This window comes from Plasmodium malariae, assembly GCF_900090045.1.
Source record: "Plasmodium malariae genome assembly, chromosome: 12".
Taxonomy (NCBI): Eukaryota; Apicomplexa; class Aconoidasida; order Haemosporida; family Plasmodiidae; genus Plasmodium; species Plasmodium malariae.
Genome location: NC_041786.1, coordinates 2,131,899 through 2,152,565, shown reverse-complemented (window position 1 = coordinate 2,152,565; position 20,667 = coordinate 2,131,899). Strand labels below are relative to the sequence as shown.

The 20,667-nt window shown below is 25.2% G+C and overlaps 7 protein-coding genes across 7 annotated transcripts; 4 read left to right on the top strand and 3 right to left on the bottom strand.

The window, feature by feature from the left end:
* Positions 1-11: 11 nt before the first annotated feature.
* PmUG01_12055900 (conserved Plasmodium protein, unknown function) lies at positions 12-2,190 on the top strand (the record flags this gene model as incomplete). Its single annotated transcript, XM_029006784.1, has 5 exons — positions 12-977; positions 1,208-1,293; positions 1,504-1,550; positions 1,711-1,777; positions 2,112-2,190. 5 exons carry the CDS (start codon positions 12-14, stop codon positions 2,188-2,190), a joined length of 1,245 nt encoding a protein of 414 aa, XP_028863239.1.
* Positions 2,191-2,971: 781 nt separating this feature from the next.
* PmUG01_12055800 (conserved Plasmodium protein, unknown function) lies at positions 2,972-5,691 on the top strand (the record flags this gene model as incomplete). The annotated part of the gene is made up of 3 exons (XM_029006783.1): positions 2,972-3,026; positions 3,153-3,300; positions 3,711-5,691. The coding sequence occupies 3 exons, from the start codon at positions 2,972-2,974 to the stop codon at positions 5,689-5,691; spliced, it is 2,184 nt and encodes a 727-aa protein (XP_028863238.1).
* Positions 5,692-6,903: 1,212 nt separating this feature from the next.
* Positions 6,904-7,455, top strand: IMP3 (U3 small nucleolar ribonucleoprotein protein IMP3, putative; the record flags this gene model as incomplete). Its single annotated transcript, XM_029006782.1, has 1 exon — positions 6,904-7,455. The coding sequence occupies one exon, from the start codon at positions 6,904-6,906 to the stop codon at positions 7,453-7,455; it is 552 nt and encodes a 183-aa protein (XP_028863237.1).
* Positions 7,456-9,935: 2,480 nt separating this feature from the next.
* PmUG01_12055600 (40S ribosomal protein S28e, putative) lies at positions 9,936-10,139 on the top strand (the record flags this gene model as incomplete). The annotated part of the gene is made up of 1 exon (XM_029006781.1): positions 9,936-10,139. One exon carries the CDS (start codon positions 9,936-9,938, stop codon positions 10,137-10,139), a length of 204 nt encoding a protein of 67 aa, XP_028863236.1.
* Positions 10,140-11,028: 889 nt separating this feature from the next.
* PmUG01_12055500 (conserved Plasmodium protein, unknown function) lies at positions 11,029-12,823 on the bottom strand (the record flags this gene model as incomplete). The annotated part of the gene is made up of 4 exons (XM_029006780.1): positions 11,029-11,058; positions 11,381-11,517; positions 11,780-12,398; positions 12,665-12,823. The coding sequence occupies 4 exons, from the start codon at positions 12,821-12,823 to the stop codon at positions 11,029-11,031; spliced, it is 945 nt and encodes a 314-aa protein (XP_028863235.1).
* Positions 12,824-14,317: 1,494 nt separating this feature from the next.
* Positions 14,318-15,950, bottom strand: MND1 (meiotic nuclear division protein 1, putative; the record flags this gene model as incomplete). Its single annotated transcript, XM_029006779.1, has 7 exons — positions 14,318-14,345; positions 14,532-14,618; positions 14,778-14,929; positions 15,206-15,290; positions 15,394-15,447; positions 15,595-15,664; positions 15,812-15,950. The coding sequence occupies 7 exons, from the start codon at positions 15,948-15,950 to the stop codon at positions 14,318-14,320; spliced, it is 615 nt and encodes a 204-aa protein (XP_028863234.1).
* An 848-nt stretch (positions 15,951-16,798) lies between these two features.
* SF3B2 (splicing factor 3B subunit 2, putative) lies at positions 16,799-19,265 on the bottom strand (the record flags this gene model as incomplete). The annotated part of the gene is made up of 3 exons (XM_029006778.1): positions 16,799-18,630; positions 18,842-18,965; positions 19,176-19,265. The coding sequence occupies 3 exons, from the start codon at positions 19,263-19,265 to the stop codon at positions 16,799-16,801; spliced, it is 2,046 nt and encodes a 681-aa protein (XP_028863233.1).
* Positions 19,266-20,667: the final 1,402 nt, after the last annotated feature.

Sequence of the window (20,667 nt, the reverse complement as noted above, 5' to 3'; positions counted from 1 at the left end):
TTTGCGCGTCAATGTTTCATTTTTGGAAAATGAACAGCGAAATTATACCTAACTACCATTTTTCTGTTAAGAATGTAAATTTTTTTAAAAACGCATTAGCACTGTTAAATGTTGATGATAATAAATATAATATAAATTTGAAGAAGGGTACAAATAGTGCACCAGAAGGGGAAAGTTGTATTTTGTTTAACTTATACTATGATGGTTTAATGCTAAGAAGTTTGTCCAAATGCAAACAAATATATTGTTTTTTATATATGGATTCTAACTGTTTTACTAGCTATAATGTTTTAGAAAAGGAGGATAAAAATATGGTAAAACAGTATAAACATGGTAATAGAAACAATTCAGTTGATATTACAAACGATAGACATAGGAATTACTACGGGGGAGGTCCTGATGAAAATAAAAGTAGACCTAGTAAGAAATTAAAAAGAAGAAATGAGGATGAAACAGAAAGTGTCAATTCAGACAACTTACTTACAACACATATATTTGATAACAAGAATGAAAATGTAATTAAGTTAAAAAGTATATCACCATTAAAAATAAATTATACAGAATATGATGAAAATGAAAATGAATATAGTATAAGAAAAAGAATATATGAAGATATTGATGAAAAAAAGAATGGTTTTGAATTTCTTGTATCTCCATATGATTTATTAAGAGCATTAGAATTTTTAGATGCTGTTATATTAAATATAAAATTTGACTATTTGAATAGAAAATTAATTTTACATTTAACTGATGAAGAGGGTGATACATCTGAGACCTACATCCGAATTATTGTAGATTATTATTATGAAATATTTAAATTAGAAAAATATACTTTTTTAAATAATGATTATAATTACTTTTCTTTACAATCTAGCGTTTTCTCATTCTACTTAGAGTATTTAATTAAAAGTAACGACCAGTATATTACCTTTTACATACGCGAGTATACGAATGACAGCACGACTGTGCTGAAAATGGTAAATATGGCACACGCATACGTGCATAATACATAAATAAATTAACTCAGGTGTACGTATGTACATTCATATATACACGCAAAAGTACATATATACATGCACATATACGCGCAAATGTAAATATGTACATTCATATATAGACGCAACCGTAAGTATGTGTATTAATACATACACTCCGAATAAATAAATGCATATTCAAAGGCACACCTCAATGTTTTTATATCATATAGGAAACGAAAAATAAAAATTACCAAAGATCTGTTCAGTTAATGCCCAAGGAAAACTTTGAAGAATTTAAGAGTTTAAAAAATCAAATGTACGTCAACATGTTTACTTAGGCAAACACACATATGTGCGTGTGTATAAGGGAATTGCGAATATGTACCTATGAATATGTATATGTTCATACGCACATATCCATTTATGCACGTTCATATGTGTTTATGCTTGCACTGTTTATTATTACTTAACCGTTTTTACGTGCGCCTCTTTTCTTAATTTTGATTATACCCTTCCCTATTTTCAGATTTAAATACAGGATAAAAGATTTGTCCAAAATTAATCAAGCTTTGAGTAAAGCACATATGGAAATATAACATTTTGAAAAACATGAAAAAAAAAAAAAAAAAAATATTAATTATAAAATGCAAATTTTTTTTTTTTTTTTAAATGTTATAAATAAAATATACCTACATGTACATTTAACGCACTCTTTATTCTTCGATACCATCAGAAATAAGTTCTCATCTTAGGATGGATTTTCAGGAAAATGGCTTATTAAGGTTCCAATTTACCTTAAAGTAAATAAAATATTATAAATGTATACGTGTGCATATTCGTATGTTTGTTTAACGTTTCTTTGTGCACTCTTTTTTTTTCTTTTTTTTTTTTTTCTTTATCATATATAATCTTTACACACTTTTTCAATTTTAAAATGCATATAAGCAGAGAAAGACTGTTTTTAAAAGAGGTCTTTTCTTCCTTAACATTTCATTATTCAAAAAATTCCATTATAATGATTGTTCTTATTTTACTTCGTAACAGTATTTCTTTAAATTTTTTTTAATGTATATTTTTGCTTTTGTTTAATATTAAAAAAAAAAAAATTTTCTTTTTTTCTTTTTTTTACTTAAGGGAATACAATATGAATGGAACACACTTATGTTATTTTGTACAACCCTTGTCTGATATTACAATGCTGAATTCTAATTAATTTATAAAAAAAAAAAAAAAAAATAATGATTTTATCTGTATTATGTATATTTTGTAATTATTATACTTCCACCGTTATAAATCGTGAGTTATGCTATGATCGCAGTTTTCCTTTTCTACAAATTTTCGAATGCACAACAAAAAAAATAAAATGAAACGAAACAGAGTTAAACGGATTAAGTCAGAAGTAAAGTATAAAACATAAAAAAAAAAAAATTAATTAAAAGTAAAACAAAAATAAATCAAAAATAAATTAAAAATAAATCAAAAATATATTAAAAATAAATCAAATATATATTAAAAATAAAACAGAAATAAAATAAACGACGGACCTTGTAAACTCAAAAAAATTATCTACTCAAAACGTCAATACATATTATATGTGTAAGCACTTAAGCTAAAGTGTTAAAATGAAATTTGCATCAAGTGTCCCACTTTTTCTTTCAAAAAATACGTATGCACATTCAGTCTATAAATAACGCTATTTCCCTTCGCTACATTTTTTTTTTTTTTTTTTTTTTTTGGTAAATATATAAAATATTTCATTCTTATTTACTTTATTTTTTATATTTCATCAATTTTTGTACAAAAAAATTAATAAAACAAACGAGCAAACGTTTAAGTAACATTTTCATCAATAGTCATTTGTTCTACAATATTTTAAAAACTTCGTATTTTTAGTTTCACAGAGCAATAAACCCTTTTTTTTTTTTTTTTTATTTATTTTATTATTCTATTTTATTTTTTAATTTAAACATGTTTAAAAAAGGACGCAAGAAAAAATGAATAAAAATTTCAGCACTACATCCGATGAGTTTGAGAGGAAACTTTTATCTGGTACCTAATCTTTCCCATAATTCTAATTCATATATCTTTTTTAAAAACAATATTATTTTTGCATGTTCCTCCTTTTATATGTTTTTTTTTATTTCTTTTTTTTTTATTTCCCTTTACTTTTTACAGCTTCTATAAAAAGAGAGGCAAAAGAAAATAAAGAAATGAGTAATTTAAGAAAACTTCCTGCAGAAAATTTGGAGAATAATGATTTTATAATATATATGGAATTGAAATTTGAAAACTTAATCATATCAAGGTATTTATTTGACATAAGGTTATAGCGAATGAGGAAAAAAATGAAAAAAATCAAAAAAAAAATCAAAAAAATCTAGTGAAAATACTCACACGTTTTGCATGTACAATACAGAAAAATTTTGCTGTACCTTATTTCATTTTAAGTTTGTCTTTACCTTATGTGTGTTTTTCATAACATTTTTGAATGTCGCAAAATTATAGTAATGTTTTGCTGTTTGTCGTTTTATTATTTTGTTTTATTTCTGTTTTGTCGTTGTATTGTTTGTCATTTGTTGTTTTTCCATTTCGTTCTGCTTGCATTTCAGTCTTTATGTACACACGTGCGATGGCTGATCATTTTGGCTTTTTACGATTTGCCCGTTATGTTCTCCGTGTGAGTAATTCCTTAAATATGACAACGACTTACAATTGTGTATGTACTTTTTGTAGCAACGAAGATGGTGGTACACCAATCAGAAATAGCGTACAGATAACTAGGTTTATAATTATGAAAAGCAAAAATGAGATAATGGGCACGTGTGTATCCAACAGAATAATATTATGCTACTCCAATAATAAAGAGAGCAAGGCAATTTTAAGCATGTTGCTGAAGGAGCTAGAAGAAAAATATTCTACTTCGTTAAAGTTAGAAGAAAATGTAGATAAAGGTAATAACAATAATAGCAATAGCATAAACGGTAGTAATAGTAGTGACAGTAGTAGTAGTGGTAGTGCGGAAATTGAAAAGTACTTATTGTCTTATATAATTCAGTTCACTCTAGTTTGCAAGTATTTAGAGTGTGGGAAATGGATCCATATTGGGGATAATATGGACACTATAATTCAATCAAAATTTTGTGGTAATTATAGTTGCAAATATTTTAATTGCATTGGTTTTAAATTTAATATATTAAATAATGATTATAATATATTAAACGAAAAAAAGAATTATGTATATATTATGAAGATACATTTAAAAATTACTATTAATCTTTACAAAGTATTACCAATAGATGATATAAGTGAAAATATGTATGTATATTGTTTACCTCGATGCTCTATGAAAGCAACTGTTCTAAATGTTTTGGATACAACAACAAATAAACAAACTTTTGATTACAAAAACTACTGGTTAGATATACATGGTTATACTCTTAATGATACGTCTATACAAAAAATAGTAAGAGTTAAACTATACAAAGGAATATTTAATTATCCCCAAGGCGTTATATTAAGGGAAAATATATATAAAATTAATATGCCCATTAAAAAAGAACATCTTATTTATATATGTACCTTTTTAAATAGGTTTCAATTATTAAAGAAATGTAAAATGGAACTATTAAAATATTCAGAAATTTTTAAATTAGACACTATTTGCAATAACTTAATGGAACAAAGTATAAAATTAAAGAAGGAAAAAAATTCGGATTTCTATACTACACTAAACTTATTATGTAATAATGAATTTGAACAAGCCACATTTAACGAAGATATGGCAAATGAAAATAAGCAACAAAATTTTTATAATAATGCATATAACATTTATGGAAACACCTTAACGAATTCGATGAAGTCTATAAATTTGAATTTTGCAAAAAATAATAAAAAAGCAGTTATTAATACGTGTAACAAGCCCCCATCCGCTAGTGGAAATAACATAGATGCCTTCTTAAGGGAATCTACGCAAAATTACCGCCTTACCTGTAATATTAACATCAATAATAGTAATAAAAATAATAATAATAATAGTAGAAATAATAGTAGAAATAATAGTAGAAATAATAGTAGTACTAATAATAGTAACTGCAAAAATAATAATAGTAATATTAACTGTAATAATAATAGTAATATTAACTGTAATAATAATAATAAATATTATTATAATAATAATAGTAATAATAAGAACCTACCAAATAGAAGCGCACAATATAATAAGTCGTCAACTACAACAAATATCGATGGTTATCATGCTAATATGATTACTCATTGTACCGGTGATACCATTGATAAAACAAAATCACCTAACACTGTAGTTCGCTCAAATAGTTGTAGTATGGAGGAAGCGAAAAAAGTTGTTAATGTTGATACAAAATGTACTGATAATCAAAATAAAATTAAAGATTTAGATAAATACTTAAATGACGTCACAAGTACCTATAGGCCTCTAATTAATAATAATAAAAAAAACGACTATTTTAAAGAATTTCATACATTTGAAAATGCAAATGCGCAAATCATATTTTCAAAGGAGTTTCAAAATTTTCTTGACAATATAGACGAAGAAGCACTATATCAAGAGCACAAATTAAAAACAGTGGATTTCAGCGAAAGAGAAAAAAAGAGACCCAATTTTTTTAGAAGTAATATACAATATACTGGAAATTCTGATAATAACAAGCTCATAAAAAAAAAAAAAAATATAAACTAGAAGACATAGTTTATCATCAAAATGTGTGCACATTCACATGTGCTACTACTAATAGTAAAGGAAAACTATTTTAAATAATATTTAATTTTGGTCAATTAAATGGAGATATATATCTCCAGCTTTTTGCAAAAACGTATCGTATTGCTGCAAAATGGAAGTAAAATGGAAGCCACTTCTGGTAGTTCCGAAGAATGATGGCAAAACATGATAAAACATAGTTACAGTATTAAAATAAAAAAGCAATTACAACGTAAAAATAAAACTTTTTTTTATTTTATTTTATTATTTTTTTTTTTCGTTTTTATAAGATAAATTCTTTTACAACTTTTTTTTAGCAAGAAAATTTTTTCACTTTGTAATTTATTAGCCAGAAAATGCACAATATTTTTTAAAAAAAATATGTACATTTTGTAAATACAAATGTATGCGAATTAAGAATAAACTTTTTTTTGGTATTTACCAAAATATTTTCTTTTACCTCTTTTTATTTCTCTTTGGGTTTAATAGCAACTTTTAAGTTTTATACATAACAGAACTTCGTTTTTTATGTTTTTCGTTTGTTTAAAAATAATTTCTTTTTTTTTTTTTTTTTTTTGTTCACCTATTTATTATACAGCTCAACCAGGTATTACGAATATTTTATGAGGGCGCCATGAAAAAAAAGAAATATTACAAATAAATATATATATACATATAATATGTAAGAAGTTTATGTTTTTCCGTACGATATTGAAAAAAAAATATTAGCTAAAATTTCAAGGAAGAACAAAATTTATTTTTAAGTGTAGAAAGGTATACATAATTCCATAAAATTCCGGAAGCCGTGATTGCATTTTTAAATAATACATATTCCTTATATTAGTATTAATAAAGTAGTAATCCAAAAATAATTTGTTATGACAACTTATGTGCAAATTTTATTTTGTAAGAACTTTAACTCGGAGTATAACCTTTTTAAAGGAATACGTTGTCATTATATAGATATAAATACATAAATGTATACATTTATATATATATATATATATATATATATATATATATATATGTTTGTGTATATGCTTATTTATTTTCCCTTGTACTCCCTGACCTGGTAATGCTTTTTCAGACCCGTTTGACTGAAAAGAAGGAATATCGCTTGACTAGCTATTTTAAAAAATTTGAATTTTATTTCAAAAACATTTTTGTGATATTTTTTTATAAAATTTGTTAAAAATGAGAAAACTGAAATATCATGAGCAAAAGTTACTAAAAAAGGTAAATTTTTATGATTGGAAAAGAACGAAAAATATAAGGGAAGTAAAAGTTTTGAGAAGATATATAATTCAAGATAGAGAAGATTATACAAAATATAATAAAATATGTGGATATATAACAAAATTGGTTTCGAAATTAAGACTATTACCAGAAAAAGATGAATTCCGTATTAAAATGACTGATGAATTATTAGATAAATTATATGAAATGGGAATAATAAGTTATAAATCTAGTTTAGCTGAATGCGAAAAAATATCTGTCTCCTCATTTTGTAGAAGAAGACTAGCTGTAATTTTGTTCAGGTTAAAATTTGTTCAAAGTATTCAACTAGCCATAACATATATTCAACATGGAAATATAAGAGTAGGAAATAATGTAATTAATAATCCAGCATTTCATATAAATAGAAATTTAGAAGATCATATAAAATGGGCAGTTGGTTCGAAAATAATTAAGCATATACAAAAGCATCAAGCACACAATGACGATTATGAACTTTTAGGAAATTAGAAAAAATGTAAAAGCAAAATGATTATCACAATAGGATAAAAAAAAAAAAAAAATGATAAATAATATCTACATACGTTCCAATATTTTGGTAGCTTTGTTTTTCTTATATAACACATTTTTGTTTATTATATTTTCATATAAGGATTATTTTTATAAACCCATCTCTATGTTACTTGCTTAATAGTTTTCTTTTTCTTTTTCTTTTTCTTTTTTTCTTTTTTTTTGTTTATATATTAAAATAAATTACTTAATGTGATTAATTTCGCTTTTCCTTTTTTATAGTTCTTTTCAAAAGTTTATTTTTTATCTATATATTTTTACAGCCCATTTTGTTTAAAATGTAAACTTGTAATATTTTATTCCTTTTTTTTATAAAACTTTTTTTTTTTGAAGAAAGGAATAATATGAAAATGTATATTTTTTTTATATTTTGATTCACAAATATAATGAAAAAAAAAGCAATCATCATCCATTTACAAAAAAAAAAATAATTTTTTCAAAACGTGAAAATAGCAAAATGTCTAGTAAAACAACGATATAGGTACATTTAAATGTGTAATTGTGCTGCGTTTAAATATTCACCATTATTTACGAGCATACGAAAATGCTCAGATTTTTCATTGCAATACTGTAATAAATAAACATATATATATATATATATATATATATATATGTACGAACTGCACTTACGAATACCAGTAAACACGATTAACAACTGTTAAAAGTTAATTTTTGCGTACAGCAACAAGTTATATATTGTGTTTGATTATATCACACGTCAAAAAATATAAAAATGAATAAAAAATTACTGTGTTGCAATATGAACTTGAAATAATAGAAGAGTAAAGATAATCAGTATATAATTAAATGGAATTATATGTTTAAGTATACAATATATACGCACATATACTTCATTCCAATTTAAATTGTTTCAGAATATACATATGTATATATATATATATATATATATATATATATATATATATACAAATGCATATAGCGGTTTACTTAATATTTTTATTTTATCTTATGAAATAATTTTTTTAAAAGGTTAATAAAAAAGATACATTTTTGCCTCTTTTTTGCTTGTAGGTATTTTTCATTTATGTATTTTGCTTAAGATTCCTTTATATGGTATATTAAAATGACCCGCTCCAAAAACGTCATATTATTACAATCCACTCATAATTTAATGCAATATTTGGGCAAACTTAAGTCTCAAAAATGTATACATATATATATATATATATATATATATATATATATATAGGTTTGTACGTATGTAATATGTTCACATATATGCACAATATATATATGATGCACAATGCGTAGGAATATCTTTCTTTTTCCGTACGTTATTTTTTTAAAAGAAAAGATTAAAAAATAAATATATACGTAAAAGACTCTCTTTGATATAAAATTAATGCTTTTTAAGAAGGATAAAAACTCTCAATTTGTTCTTTTGAACTAAAATATAACAAAACAAAACAAAACATAATAAACTACCAAATAAAATAACTAGAACATAAAATATATTCTTTCTTTATGTAATTTTTTTTTTTCATTCTTTCCAACAATATATAGTTAATTACCACTTGAATCACTTCAAGAAAAATTGAAGAGAAAGAAAGGAACGTAATTTTTTTCATAATATTTTAAAGGTTCAAAAAAATCAAATTGGTAAAAACAAATAAAAAATATAAATAATTATATATAATACGGACGAAATTGAAACAATAAAAAAATATTTAAAAGGAAGAATTTTAATTGTTTATAATAAAATAATTTATTACGTTAAATTTGTTCTATTTTACATTATATAAAAACAAAAGAACAGGCAAAAATAATTCAACATTCAACGCATTAGTATAATATATATGCAAAACTTGGTGCTTTTAAAAAAAAAAGAAAAGAAAAAATTAAACCGAAAATAATAAAAAAATTATAAATGAGGAACATCTTTTTTTTTTTTTTTTTACCCATACCGCAGTACATATTTAAAAAAAAAAAATAACAAAATCATGCTAAATAGAAACACGAACAGGTAAAAAAATAATATTACTAATTAATTATATAGAAATTTTAAAATTTCTATCGAAATATAAAATAATTATAACAAAATAAAATTTAATAAAAATATATATTAGTAAAGAAGAAAAACGAAAAAGTCAAAGAGTATTTATATATATATGTACAATACAGTAAACAAAATACGTATTTTTCTAAAAAAAGTTCACATATATATATATATATATATATAAATATTTATGTATACTAATGAACACTTTTGAGTCTTGTGTTTTCAGCATTTAAGAATATTTTAAAAAAGGATTTACATAAATATATATTTATATACTTTACATAAATACTTCTTTGCATAAATTTGCATGTTCATAATATAATTGATTTAGTTATAACTTTTATTTTTTAAGTGAAACATTCAAAATTATATACATTTAGATACCTATATATACTGCAATATGGAAAAATCAAAATTAGCGAAAGTTGAGAAAGTATTAGGAAGAACAGGAAGTAGAGGAGGTGTTATACAGGTCAGGGCACAATTTATGGGAGATACTGAACTATCTGGAAGATTTTTAATAAGAAATGTTAAAGGCCCAGTGAGAGAAGGTGATATTTTAGCCTTATTAGAAACAGAAAGAGAAGCACGAAGATTACGATGATTTACAATTTTATTTTTTTTAAATGTTTGTATACGTATTTTACGTATTTGAACGTTTGAAAGTTGTATTCTACGAAAAGAGAAGTCTAAAATATATATAAGAAATAACGGAGAGAGTATATAAATTTCAAGGAACTTCAAAAGAACAAGTTATGTTATCAAGACATAAATTTAACATGCTTACTTTTATTCCTCTGCGCGCATATATGTACATGTGTATATATGCATATGTATATATGCATATGTATATATGCTTATGTATGTATTTATGTGTATTATTTATTATATTCTTTTCTCCTTTTTATATTATGATTTTTAATACTTTTTTTTCCCAATAATATATGAAATTGAATAGGTTGCATGTTGTGTATGTATTATGTATATATAATACACATGCGAACTTTTTTTTTTTTTTACTAACACCCATAAAAAGTGAACTGTTTGAAATGGACTTTTTTTTACTTATTTAAAGTAACGAAAAAGGAACAACACACATACATATATATATATATATATATATATATATATATATATATATATATATATATATATATATGTATATATATATACCTGCATATGTGTTTGCTCCGTTTATTGTAGCCATTTTGGATATTATTATAATTAAAAAAAAGAACTGTATACTTATTTTATATGCTTACAATAATTTCAAATTACTGTAAGATATTTTCAGTTGCCAAATGGGTTAAATAAGAAACCGGTGAGATGAAAAGCCATATTTCATTCCCCCAAAAAAAAAAAAAAAAAAAAAGAAAAAAAAGATTACATAAAACAATTTTAATATGGCTTATGTACTTTATACAACAGAAACAAAGAGGCACAAAAGGGAGTAAGTAGTGAACAAGGTAACATAAAAAAATAAAAAAAAGTATTTAGGGGATACTGTTGCTTTTATAGTTGTCCTATTATTATATGGATAACTTAATTTATCTTCTCATTTTTTTAGTTGAATTTTAATTTTGGCCTTCTTTTTTTTTTCGATCTGAACAAAAAAAAAAATTTGCATACAAGGGTTTACACACGCATTTGTAAATGTGAGCATTCGTACATGTATATATATTCTTCTGTAAGTGTGTATGTATATGTACGTATGGGTGTATATATATGCACAAAAACTCATCAATCAAATGATGATGAAATAACCATCGTGGTCAATTCAAATGTTGCGAACGTCTTTTGCTTCATTAAAAAGGAATTTCCTTTTTTTTTATATTAATTATATACCTCATATAACTTTTTATACATATTAGGATCTGAAAAAATTGTGGTATTAGCTACTGATTCTGCACGAACTTCTTTCACGTTTATTATTTCCTCAAGTTTTTCAATGATCTTCACATAATTCCCATTACTGTACAGAACTGTAAGGTATGGGAAACAGATAAATAAATACGCGCAGGTCGTGTTCATTAAAATGTGTATATATGTGTGTGCGTATGTAAGTATGTATGTATATATATACCTATAAATACATATACCTATTAATACATATACCTATGCATACATATACCTATAAATACATATACCTATAAATACATATACCTATAAATACATATACCTATAAATACATATACCTATAAATACATATATACATTAACTTATGCACGCTTATGTAGTTGGTACCCTTTGTTTGATTTCCTTGGGGACTGATTTCTAAAACTTCTCCATGCAAATGATTATCTTTGAATTCACCGATTAATACTGTACCACAGTTTTTAGTAAGTTTACCTGCCCCTTGCTTTTTTCCTTGAAAATATTCCCCATCATAAACAGTGAAAGAAGAATTGTCATTCCATTTATAGTACCCTTTTCCATGAAACATTCCATTCTCAAAATTACCAACATAAATATCCCCGTTCTTGAATTCATACCTTCCATTCTTGTCTAAGTATCCATCTTTAATATATCCTAATGCATGGTCACCATTGGAAAAGAAAAATTCGACTTCTCCTTCTTCTACATCATCCTTAAAAAAACAGATATATCTTGTATTATCATTTGCTGTTATGGTTCCCTTTCCTTGTCTTATATTGTTTTCAAAATTCCCTTCAAAAGTTAACCCTTCTTTTGTTTTATATATTCCATAACCATGTTTCTTGTCATCCAACCAAGACCCCTCATAGGTATTACCTTCTTTATCTGACCACTTTCCAATTCCGTCTTTTTTCCCATTAATAAATTCACCTTCATATTGTTCTCCATTTGGATACTTTAGAATTCCCTTTCCATGTATTTTGTCATCCTGTATGTCAACAGTCCAAATTAATGTAACTTAAATGTGAATCATGTGAAAAATTTTGCTATACATGCAATTTCACAACTTTAAAAAAAAGGTAAATGGGTAAGTGGGCATGTGCGCCGATAAATAGAAAGATGAACAGATAAATGGAAAGATGAACAGATAAATGAGCTAATAAACGCATGAACCAATAAATGTGCGCCTTCTGAATTTCAGAATTTTCATTATCCTATGTATTTATATTGTTATATATATACGTATATATATACTTGCACAGTTCCCGTGTAAATAGAGCCATCCGTTAATGTGACCGTAGTTGTGGGGAGGTGGTCATAGTTGGAACTTTCTTTTTTTTCATCTTGTTTGTCTTTATTCGTTCTTTTTTTGGGTATTCCTACATTTACACAATTTTTACTACAACACTTCATTTTTAAGTTAAAAAAGAATTAATTAAATATAAGATAAAAATTATAAAAATAGTAAAAAGCGTAAAAATACACTTTAAATATTTAAAAAAAAAAAAAAAAAAAAAAAAGAAAAGAAAAATGCTGTACACAATTATGTTTAGAATAATAGAGAGAAGCTAAAAAAATTTACTTTACGCGAGAAAAAGTATACACACACATGCATATACAAGCACGAACATGTAATCATAAATATAAACGTAAACATACACACATACGTACATATATTTATCCTTTTATCTTTTATCTTTTATTCTTAAGTTTCGTAAGGAAAATTAAAAAAAAAAAAAAAAAAAAAACGGAAGTTGTTTCATGTCATAAAAGAAATATGAAAAGGGCTCTTACAGAACAAATTACTGCCCTAACTTTGAAGAATAGAATTCTGAGAAAAACATTATAACAACGGTTATTAAAATAAAAAGACATCAGGATAATATATGTGAACATGTGCAGTTGTACATATGTATATATAATTATACATATATGCACATATTGTATGTCCATAATTTTTGTAGTACTTCAAAATCAGCTTTTTTGACTTTTTTCAGTTTAGTATTACGTTTTGATAGATCAAAAAAAAAAAATATTAGTACAAAAAAAATAAATGCAACAATATTATTTATATAAAATTCATAGAAAAAAGAAAATATTGTGTACTGAACTAAATATGGTGCGTTTTCGAAGTCTTTTTTTTTTATTATTATTATTATTATTATTATTATTATTTGGACAACATCATAATATAATAAAACATTTTTAGTGCAAAAACAGGAAACTCGAATGTTCTTTGCATTTATTAATTTTTACAACATCTTTCGTGAATAAACTAATTATGAACGCGTAAATGTAAACATATATATATATATATACATATACATATATGGCAATATTTAAATTCGAGAATTACACGTGCATGTGATTTTTTTACAATTTCGATTTTTTCACAAAATCGAAAATATCTTACACGCTGCAAAATCATTTTAGCAAAAGTTTATTCTTTAAAAATAAGTAATTATATGTGCAAAAGTAAGTTGGCCTCTTTTGTTAATAACATAGTATATTGTTGCCATATTATTGACTTATTGTTATTGTACTGTTATCATATTATTGACTTATTTTTGTTGTATTGTCATCATATTTTAGTCTTATTGTTGTTGTTCTGTCATCATATTATTGTCATAATGCTGTCATATTGCTCTCATCCTGCTGTAATATTGTAGTCATACGGTTGTCATATATTTTTTTTTTTATCCCTTCAAACATTACCATTAAGATCACTTTCAGTTGTTTTACGTTTGTATAAAATCGTTACATATGCAAAATTAATGTACATCTTTATTAATATATATCTATATACATTTATGTATATATGTATACATGTACGTATGTATATATTTATGTGTGTTCACATGCATAACAGAATATAGCAGTTGCTGCAAGTCCAAGTGCTATACAATTTTAGTTCCAATTGTGAAATATATCTTTGCTAAGATGAGAAAAAAAAAAAAATAATAATAAATAAATAAATGAACACAACTATATATGTATATATATACATACATACATGCACACAAACAAACGTACAAACATATGCGGCTCTAATTCATAGATGCACAGGTTAATTAAATTATACGCATGCTAATTTTCTTTTTCTTTTTCAAAATATAATTACATTCCAAGTAATCTGTCAACTATTTCTTCAGGTCTGTCAGTTCTATTTTGGATCCATTGTTTTACTATAAAAATATTATTGTTCCATCTTTCAAGTTCAAAATAAAGATTAAAAGATGTTATTGCAAACAATAAGATATTAGTATACACTTGTGTGTGCATACATTTGTGCTCATATATGCGTGTACATGAATACATGTATGGGGAAATACTAGTACAATAACGAAACGATAATATTTTTGTTCACCTCTGTATAGACTCAACAGCACACTTGTTTTGGGCTTTCATTTTTTCTATTTCTTTAATATCTGTTTTTTTTAAATTTTCGAGTTCCTTTTTTTTATGATCCAATTGGTCTGTTAGTTTTTTAACTTCTTTTAATTTACTCCTTAACTCGTCCTGTTGTAAGCGGAAACATGCTTAGGTTACGCATACATGCATAAATATATACATATATATACATACACATATATATACGTACACAAATATATACATGCACAAACATATACATACACGATTATATACATACACAAATATATACATGCGCAAACATATACATACACGGTTATATACATACACGATTATATACATACACGAACATATACATATATATATATATATATATGTATGTATATATTAAACTGTTGTGAATGAAAAAATATGTGCTGCTGTTACATCTGATATTTTTAGAGCATTCACTAATTCCTCATATCCTTCCTTTTCCTTTTTTATAATATCTTCATATTCCCCCTTTTTTTCTCTTTTTTTTTAAAAAAAAAAAAATTGTAATAAATGATCTATCTACGCATATGCATACACTTTATGTGTGTTAGATTACTCGTTATAACAAAATTTTTAATTACATTAATTCTTGATGTTTATTCTGCAAGTTCGAGGATTCCTCAGTTTTTAAAACCCTGAAAAGTGTGAAATTAAAAAGAACATGAAGCAGGAGGTGACATATGTTCATAATATGCAACGATAAGTAAGAACAAGTTGCTCCGTAAATATATACACTTATATACTTAAAGGTTTGTTCACGTGTATAACTTGTATGTACATACCAGAAAACATTTTGCGAACCTACTTTTTCCGACTTGACCTTGTTATCATCAACAAGTTGCTGAAGCAAGTCTACATTCATTGATAATGTACAAAGGGACAGTTTTTCACAGAATTCCAGAAGCAATCATTCATAAATGCACATACACATGCACATATGCATATACGTATATCTCTACGTACATGTATATATATATATATATTCATATATATAGTAACCCTTAACAAATATAGATCGAATCCCTTTTTTCGGCGCCAGAGCCTCCAACTCTTTTAATATAAAAAAGGATTCACTTTCAAGCATGATGTCATATAATATTAACTTTTTATCGTCGTTACTTTTTCCTTTTTTTTTCATTTTCTTTTTGTTTTTTCATTCTTTCTCCCACTCTAAGGATTTATAAATTATATACGTTTTTTTTTTTTTTTTTTTTTTTTTGTTATTATTAAAATATATATTTATTTTATGGTGTTTTGGTTTAGGTTTTATTTTGGCACAATGCCAAATGTAAGTTGAGGGGGGTTTGTTATGGACACATTTTATTTGTAATGTAAATACACAGGTTATAAGTGTCTATGCATTGCGGTATTTTTTTTTTTTTTTTCTACTTGCTTTTTAGTGTTATATATGTTCATATTTACATATAATGTACATTCGTAAGGGTAATACACTCAAAATTCTGGGTGTGTGAACTTACCGTGGATATTTCACCTATGAAATGGACCGAAACATTAAATCATAAATCAGCAAATTTGGTTAATTATAATAGGGGGTAAAGTTAAAATATACATACAACAAAAGATAAAAAAATGATTAACCGATAAAAGCAATTTTGGAATAAAAAAAAAAAAAAAAAAAAAAAAAAAACCAATTTAAAAAAAATTGTTACTTCAAATAATGAGGGCTACATAAAAGTGCAATTTTTCCTTAAAAACATACAAAAAAAAAAAAAAAAAAATAATAATAAAATGAATACAAAAATAAAAAAAAATTCGAATTATTCAAAATAATCAAAAAATTGCATGAGAATTAAAGATATAAGTATATCTAAAAAATTCCTTCATAACAAAAATGTCTTGTGCATTGTGAGAACGTTTTATTCAATTATGCATCATATGCGTATAAGCTCGTATGTATGTATATATACAATGCACGTATGCTCGCCAAATGTGAACACATTCTTCCCCCCCCCTTCTTCCATTTTCCTAAAACTTGAAATACTTTTTTTTTTTTTTTTTTTTCTCGTCTTTTTTGGGCTTCTTTGGATTGTCCACTTGTGCAGACAGAAGTTTTGCTTTATTTGATATTTCTTCAAATTTACTTAGTTCCTTTTTAATATCCTCCACATTTGAAGTAGCAGGTTGAATTTTATGTACAACTTTACCCGTTTCACTTTGCACATATGGCGTACCTACACCGATGTTCGTAAAAGGAGTCATTTCCCCTTCAGTTATATTAGAAGCTTTATTCATAATAGAAGAAACGGATGGACTAATTTTATATTTAATGTTTGAAGCAAATAAATTATTCTGCGAAATGGGCACATCTTCTTTTTGTAAAACTGTGTAGGGTTTATTATTTGGTGCACTCATATAATTATTAGTATATACATACTTTGGTGTTTCGTAACCTGATACAAATGAAGTTAAATCTACAGATGTTAAACCACTTTCCATATAAGGTGTATAAGACCCATTTAATTTTGAATTAGTAACAACACTATATATTCCACTAGCATAATTATTCTTTAACATATCTTCATTCATATTATCATTCAAATCTATATTTATATTTTCAGCATCTGTATTTTCATTTTTTCCTTTTTGTTCTTTTGTTTGACTTTTCTTTTTTTCCTCACCATCCTCTTCCCCTGCATTTTCATTTTCCTCAGATTCTTCTTCTGAGTCCTCATAGTTTTCATCAATTTCCCCCCATAAAAAATCATCGTCATATTTATTGGTATTATCACTCACTCGATGAGATATGAAATTTCCGTAAATAATGTTTCCTGACTCGTCTATGTTGTCGAACCGAATTTTCGATCCGCTTTCTTGTTGCAATTTATTGTCACTGCTACTGCTCACATTGATGTTACCGTTAATGTTACCGCTGACGCTACTGCTGACGTTACTGCTGACGTTACCGCTGACGCTACTGCTGACATTACCACTTACATTACCACTTACATTACCACTTACATTACCGCTAACGTTTGTGCTAACGTTTCCCGTGGGTTGTTCAGCTGTCAACGAGTTCAGACCAGGAATACTTAAATAAGGAAAGGACGGGGGTAGTCCATACTTTTGCATATTAAATAACCATGGTAGGGGCTCATTTGGTTCTATATTTAATGCTTTCCTTAATTTCTCTGAAATGACACCTGGGCGAAATTTCTTAGTTTTCAGCTCAAATTCTTTCCCTTCATAATAAACATCTGAAAATTTTACTAATTTAGGTTTTGTTGCATATTTAAAAAAAGCATCATGAAGTGTCTGATAATCTATGTCCATTGTATGTAATTTCGGTCTAACTCTATCACGCATTTTTTGTTTTAAAGATTTCTGTTCTTCTTTTTCTTTAATAGCTTGTCTTATTTCACTTATTTTCGTATCTTGAATATATGGAGGTAATATATATGGTAATTTTTCAATTCCTCTTTTTCCATGCATGTATTTTCTTTTCTGACACCATTGCTGAGGTACTGGAACAGAATTTTTTAAGCATTTTAACCAAACAAAAAAATAAGGGTCACTAGCTGTTGTATCCCATATTTCTACAAGTTCAGGTTTTTTAGCAAATTCTTTTAATTTCATTACTGATGGTCTACTTAATAATTTTAAAGCTTTTTTGGATATATATTCTTTGTTCTTTATTCTCTCCTCTTCCTCCTCTTCTTCATCATTTTCTGAATAACTATCGTCCAGACTAATTTTTTTCTCTTCACTTATGTAATGCTCATATTCTTCATTAGCTTCTCTATTAAAACTAAACTTTTTATATACATCTTCAAAATTTTTTAAAATGTCTTCCTCAATTTCTGGAAATACAATATAAAATGCGCAAAGGGAGTACATTAATATAGGTTAATACAAAAGTTGTACAAATGTACAGGGGTATATATATATGTACGTATGTATACATGCTTCTTACATAAATGTTCCTTATACCCCCACACATAATCACGCATATAATATGTACATATATATCAGTGACTACTTTATGCATTGCTCACATTTTCCTCTACTTACCTTCTTCCACATATTCTACGTAGGAGTCATAGTTGAAGCCACTTGCTGAATTTTTTTTTTCATTTGCATTATTTTTCGTGTCATTCTTTTTCTCTTTTTTTATCTTCTTTGCATTTTTTTTTTTCTACAAGACGAAGAAATAAATTGGCATTCATTTTGTTACATGAGCAAAATTATAGAAAATTTGTTTCACACATAATAAAATGATAAGCAGCTCCATGTATAATGAAAAGTTATTATGATATTGTTCTAATAAAAATAAAATAAAATAAAAAAAAAACTATTACTTAATATTGAAACATAAAAATTTCGATATAAAATATTTCTATTTTACTATTTTTTTTATAAGGTTTTTAGCTTTCGTAGGATTACTCCTCCTGAGTTCTTTAAACTTATGAACATCAACTAAGTCTGATATAGCCATGACTTCAATTTATTTCTTATGTTCTGCTTTTAATTTTACTTTCTTATGTGTTTTTTACATTTGTTTTCATTAATTTCATGATTTATTTTTTCATATTTTATCTTAAAGCTGTGTTTTATGCTACTACATCACTTAAGATCTTATAAAATAAAAGATATTTAAAAATAATTATATCACATGCTATCTTTAACGCTATGGGCAGTTCGTTTTTGCACGTGTAAATACATATAACGCCAAAAAAGGCTAATAATTCAATAAAAAGGGAATATAAAAAAAAAAATAATAAATACATAAAGGTATATACATATATATATGCATTATCCTCTATGCACATACATTTATACTCTTATAAAATTGGGGCGCACAAATATTCGTATTTATTATTTTATATCATAATAAAAAAAATTGTATCTCAAATGAGATAGAAAAAAAAAAAATCTTTGGTAAAAATAGTGCCATATAAGTATATATTTTACCAAATCGGTAAGCATAAAAATATATATATGAATATAATATGTTTAGTTAATTCCTTGTTACAGCATTCTTTTTCATTGCTCACATTAGACGTTCAAAATTAATCTAAAATTTTGTGTTTTTATTTTATTTAATTTAATATATTTTATTATTATTTTTTTATTTTTTTTTTTTTACAAATGTGAAGTCCTGTGTTTATATTAAAAAATAAAAATAACTTAAAAAAAAAAAAATAAATAATGAATAATAAATTATTATTAAATGATAAAAGCTTCATTTAACAAGTTAGCTAAACTTGTGCAACAAAAATAAATAACAATTTTGTTTTTCTCATTTTCATTTGGTTAAATTCAAAATAAGCGTGTAAAAAAAAAAAAAAATTAAAAAAAATGTACATAATTAAATACGTAGTAACATACATAAATACATACAAACGTAAATAAATACAAACGTAAATAAATACAGACGTAAATAAATACATACGTAAATAATTACATACATAAATACATACAAACGTAAATAAATACAAACGTAAATAAATACAAACGTAAATAAATACATACGTAAATAATTACATACATAAATACATACATACGTAAATAATTACATACGTAAATAATTACATACGTAAATACATATGTACACGCATGTACGTACATATATATATATATATATATGTACACTTGTTTGCATTTTTGCGGCTAATGGATACTACATAAATGATCATTTATGATAGAAAAAACAAAAGAAATTTGAAGGCCGCTAATAAATTTAGTTCGTTTAATGACAAATAATAAAAGCTGACAGAAGTTAATCTAAAAGAAAGAATGACACATTAAAAAGACATTGCACACTATATATTAAATGTAATATGTTAGGCTTTATATATTTATTGTTACATGTTAGACGGTATATATTTATTGTTACA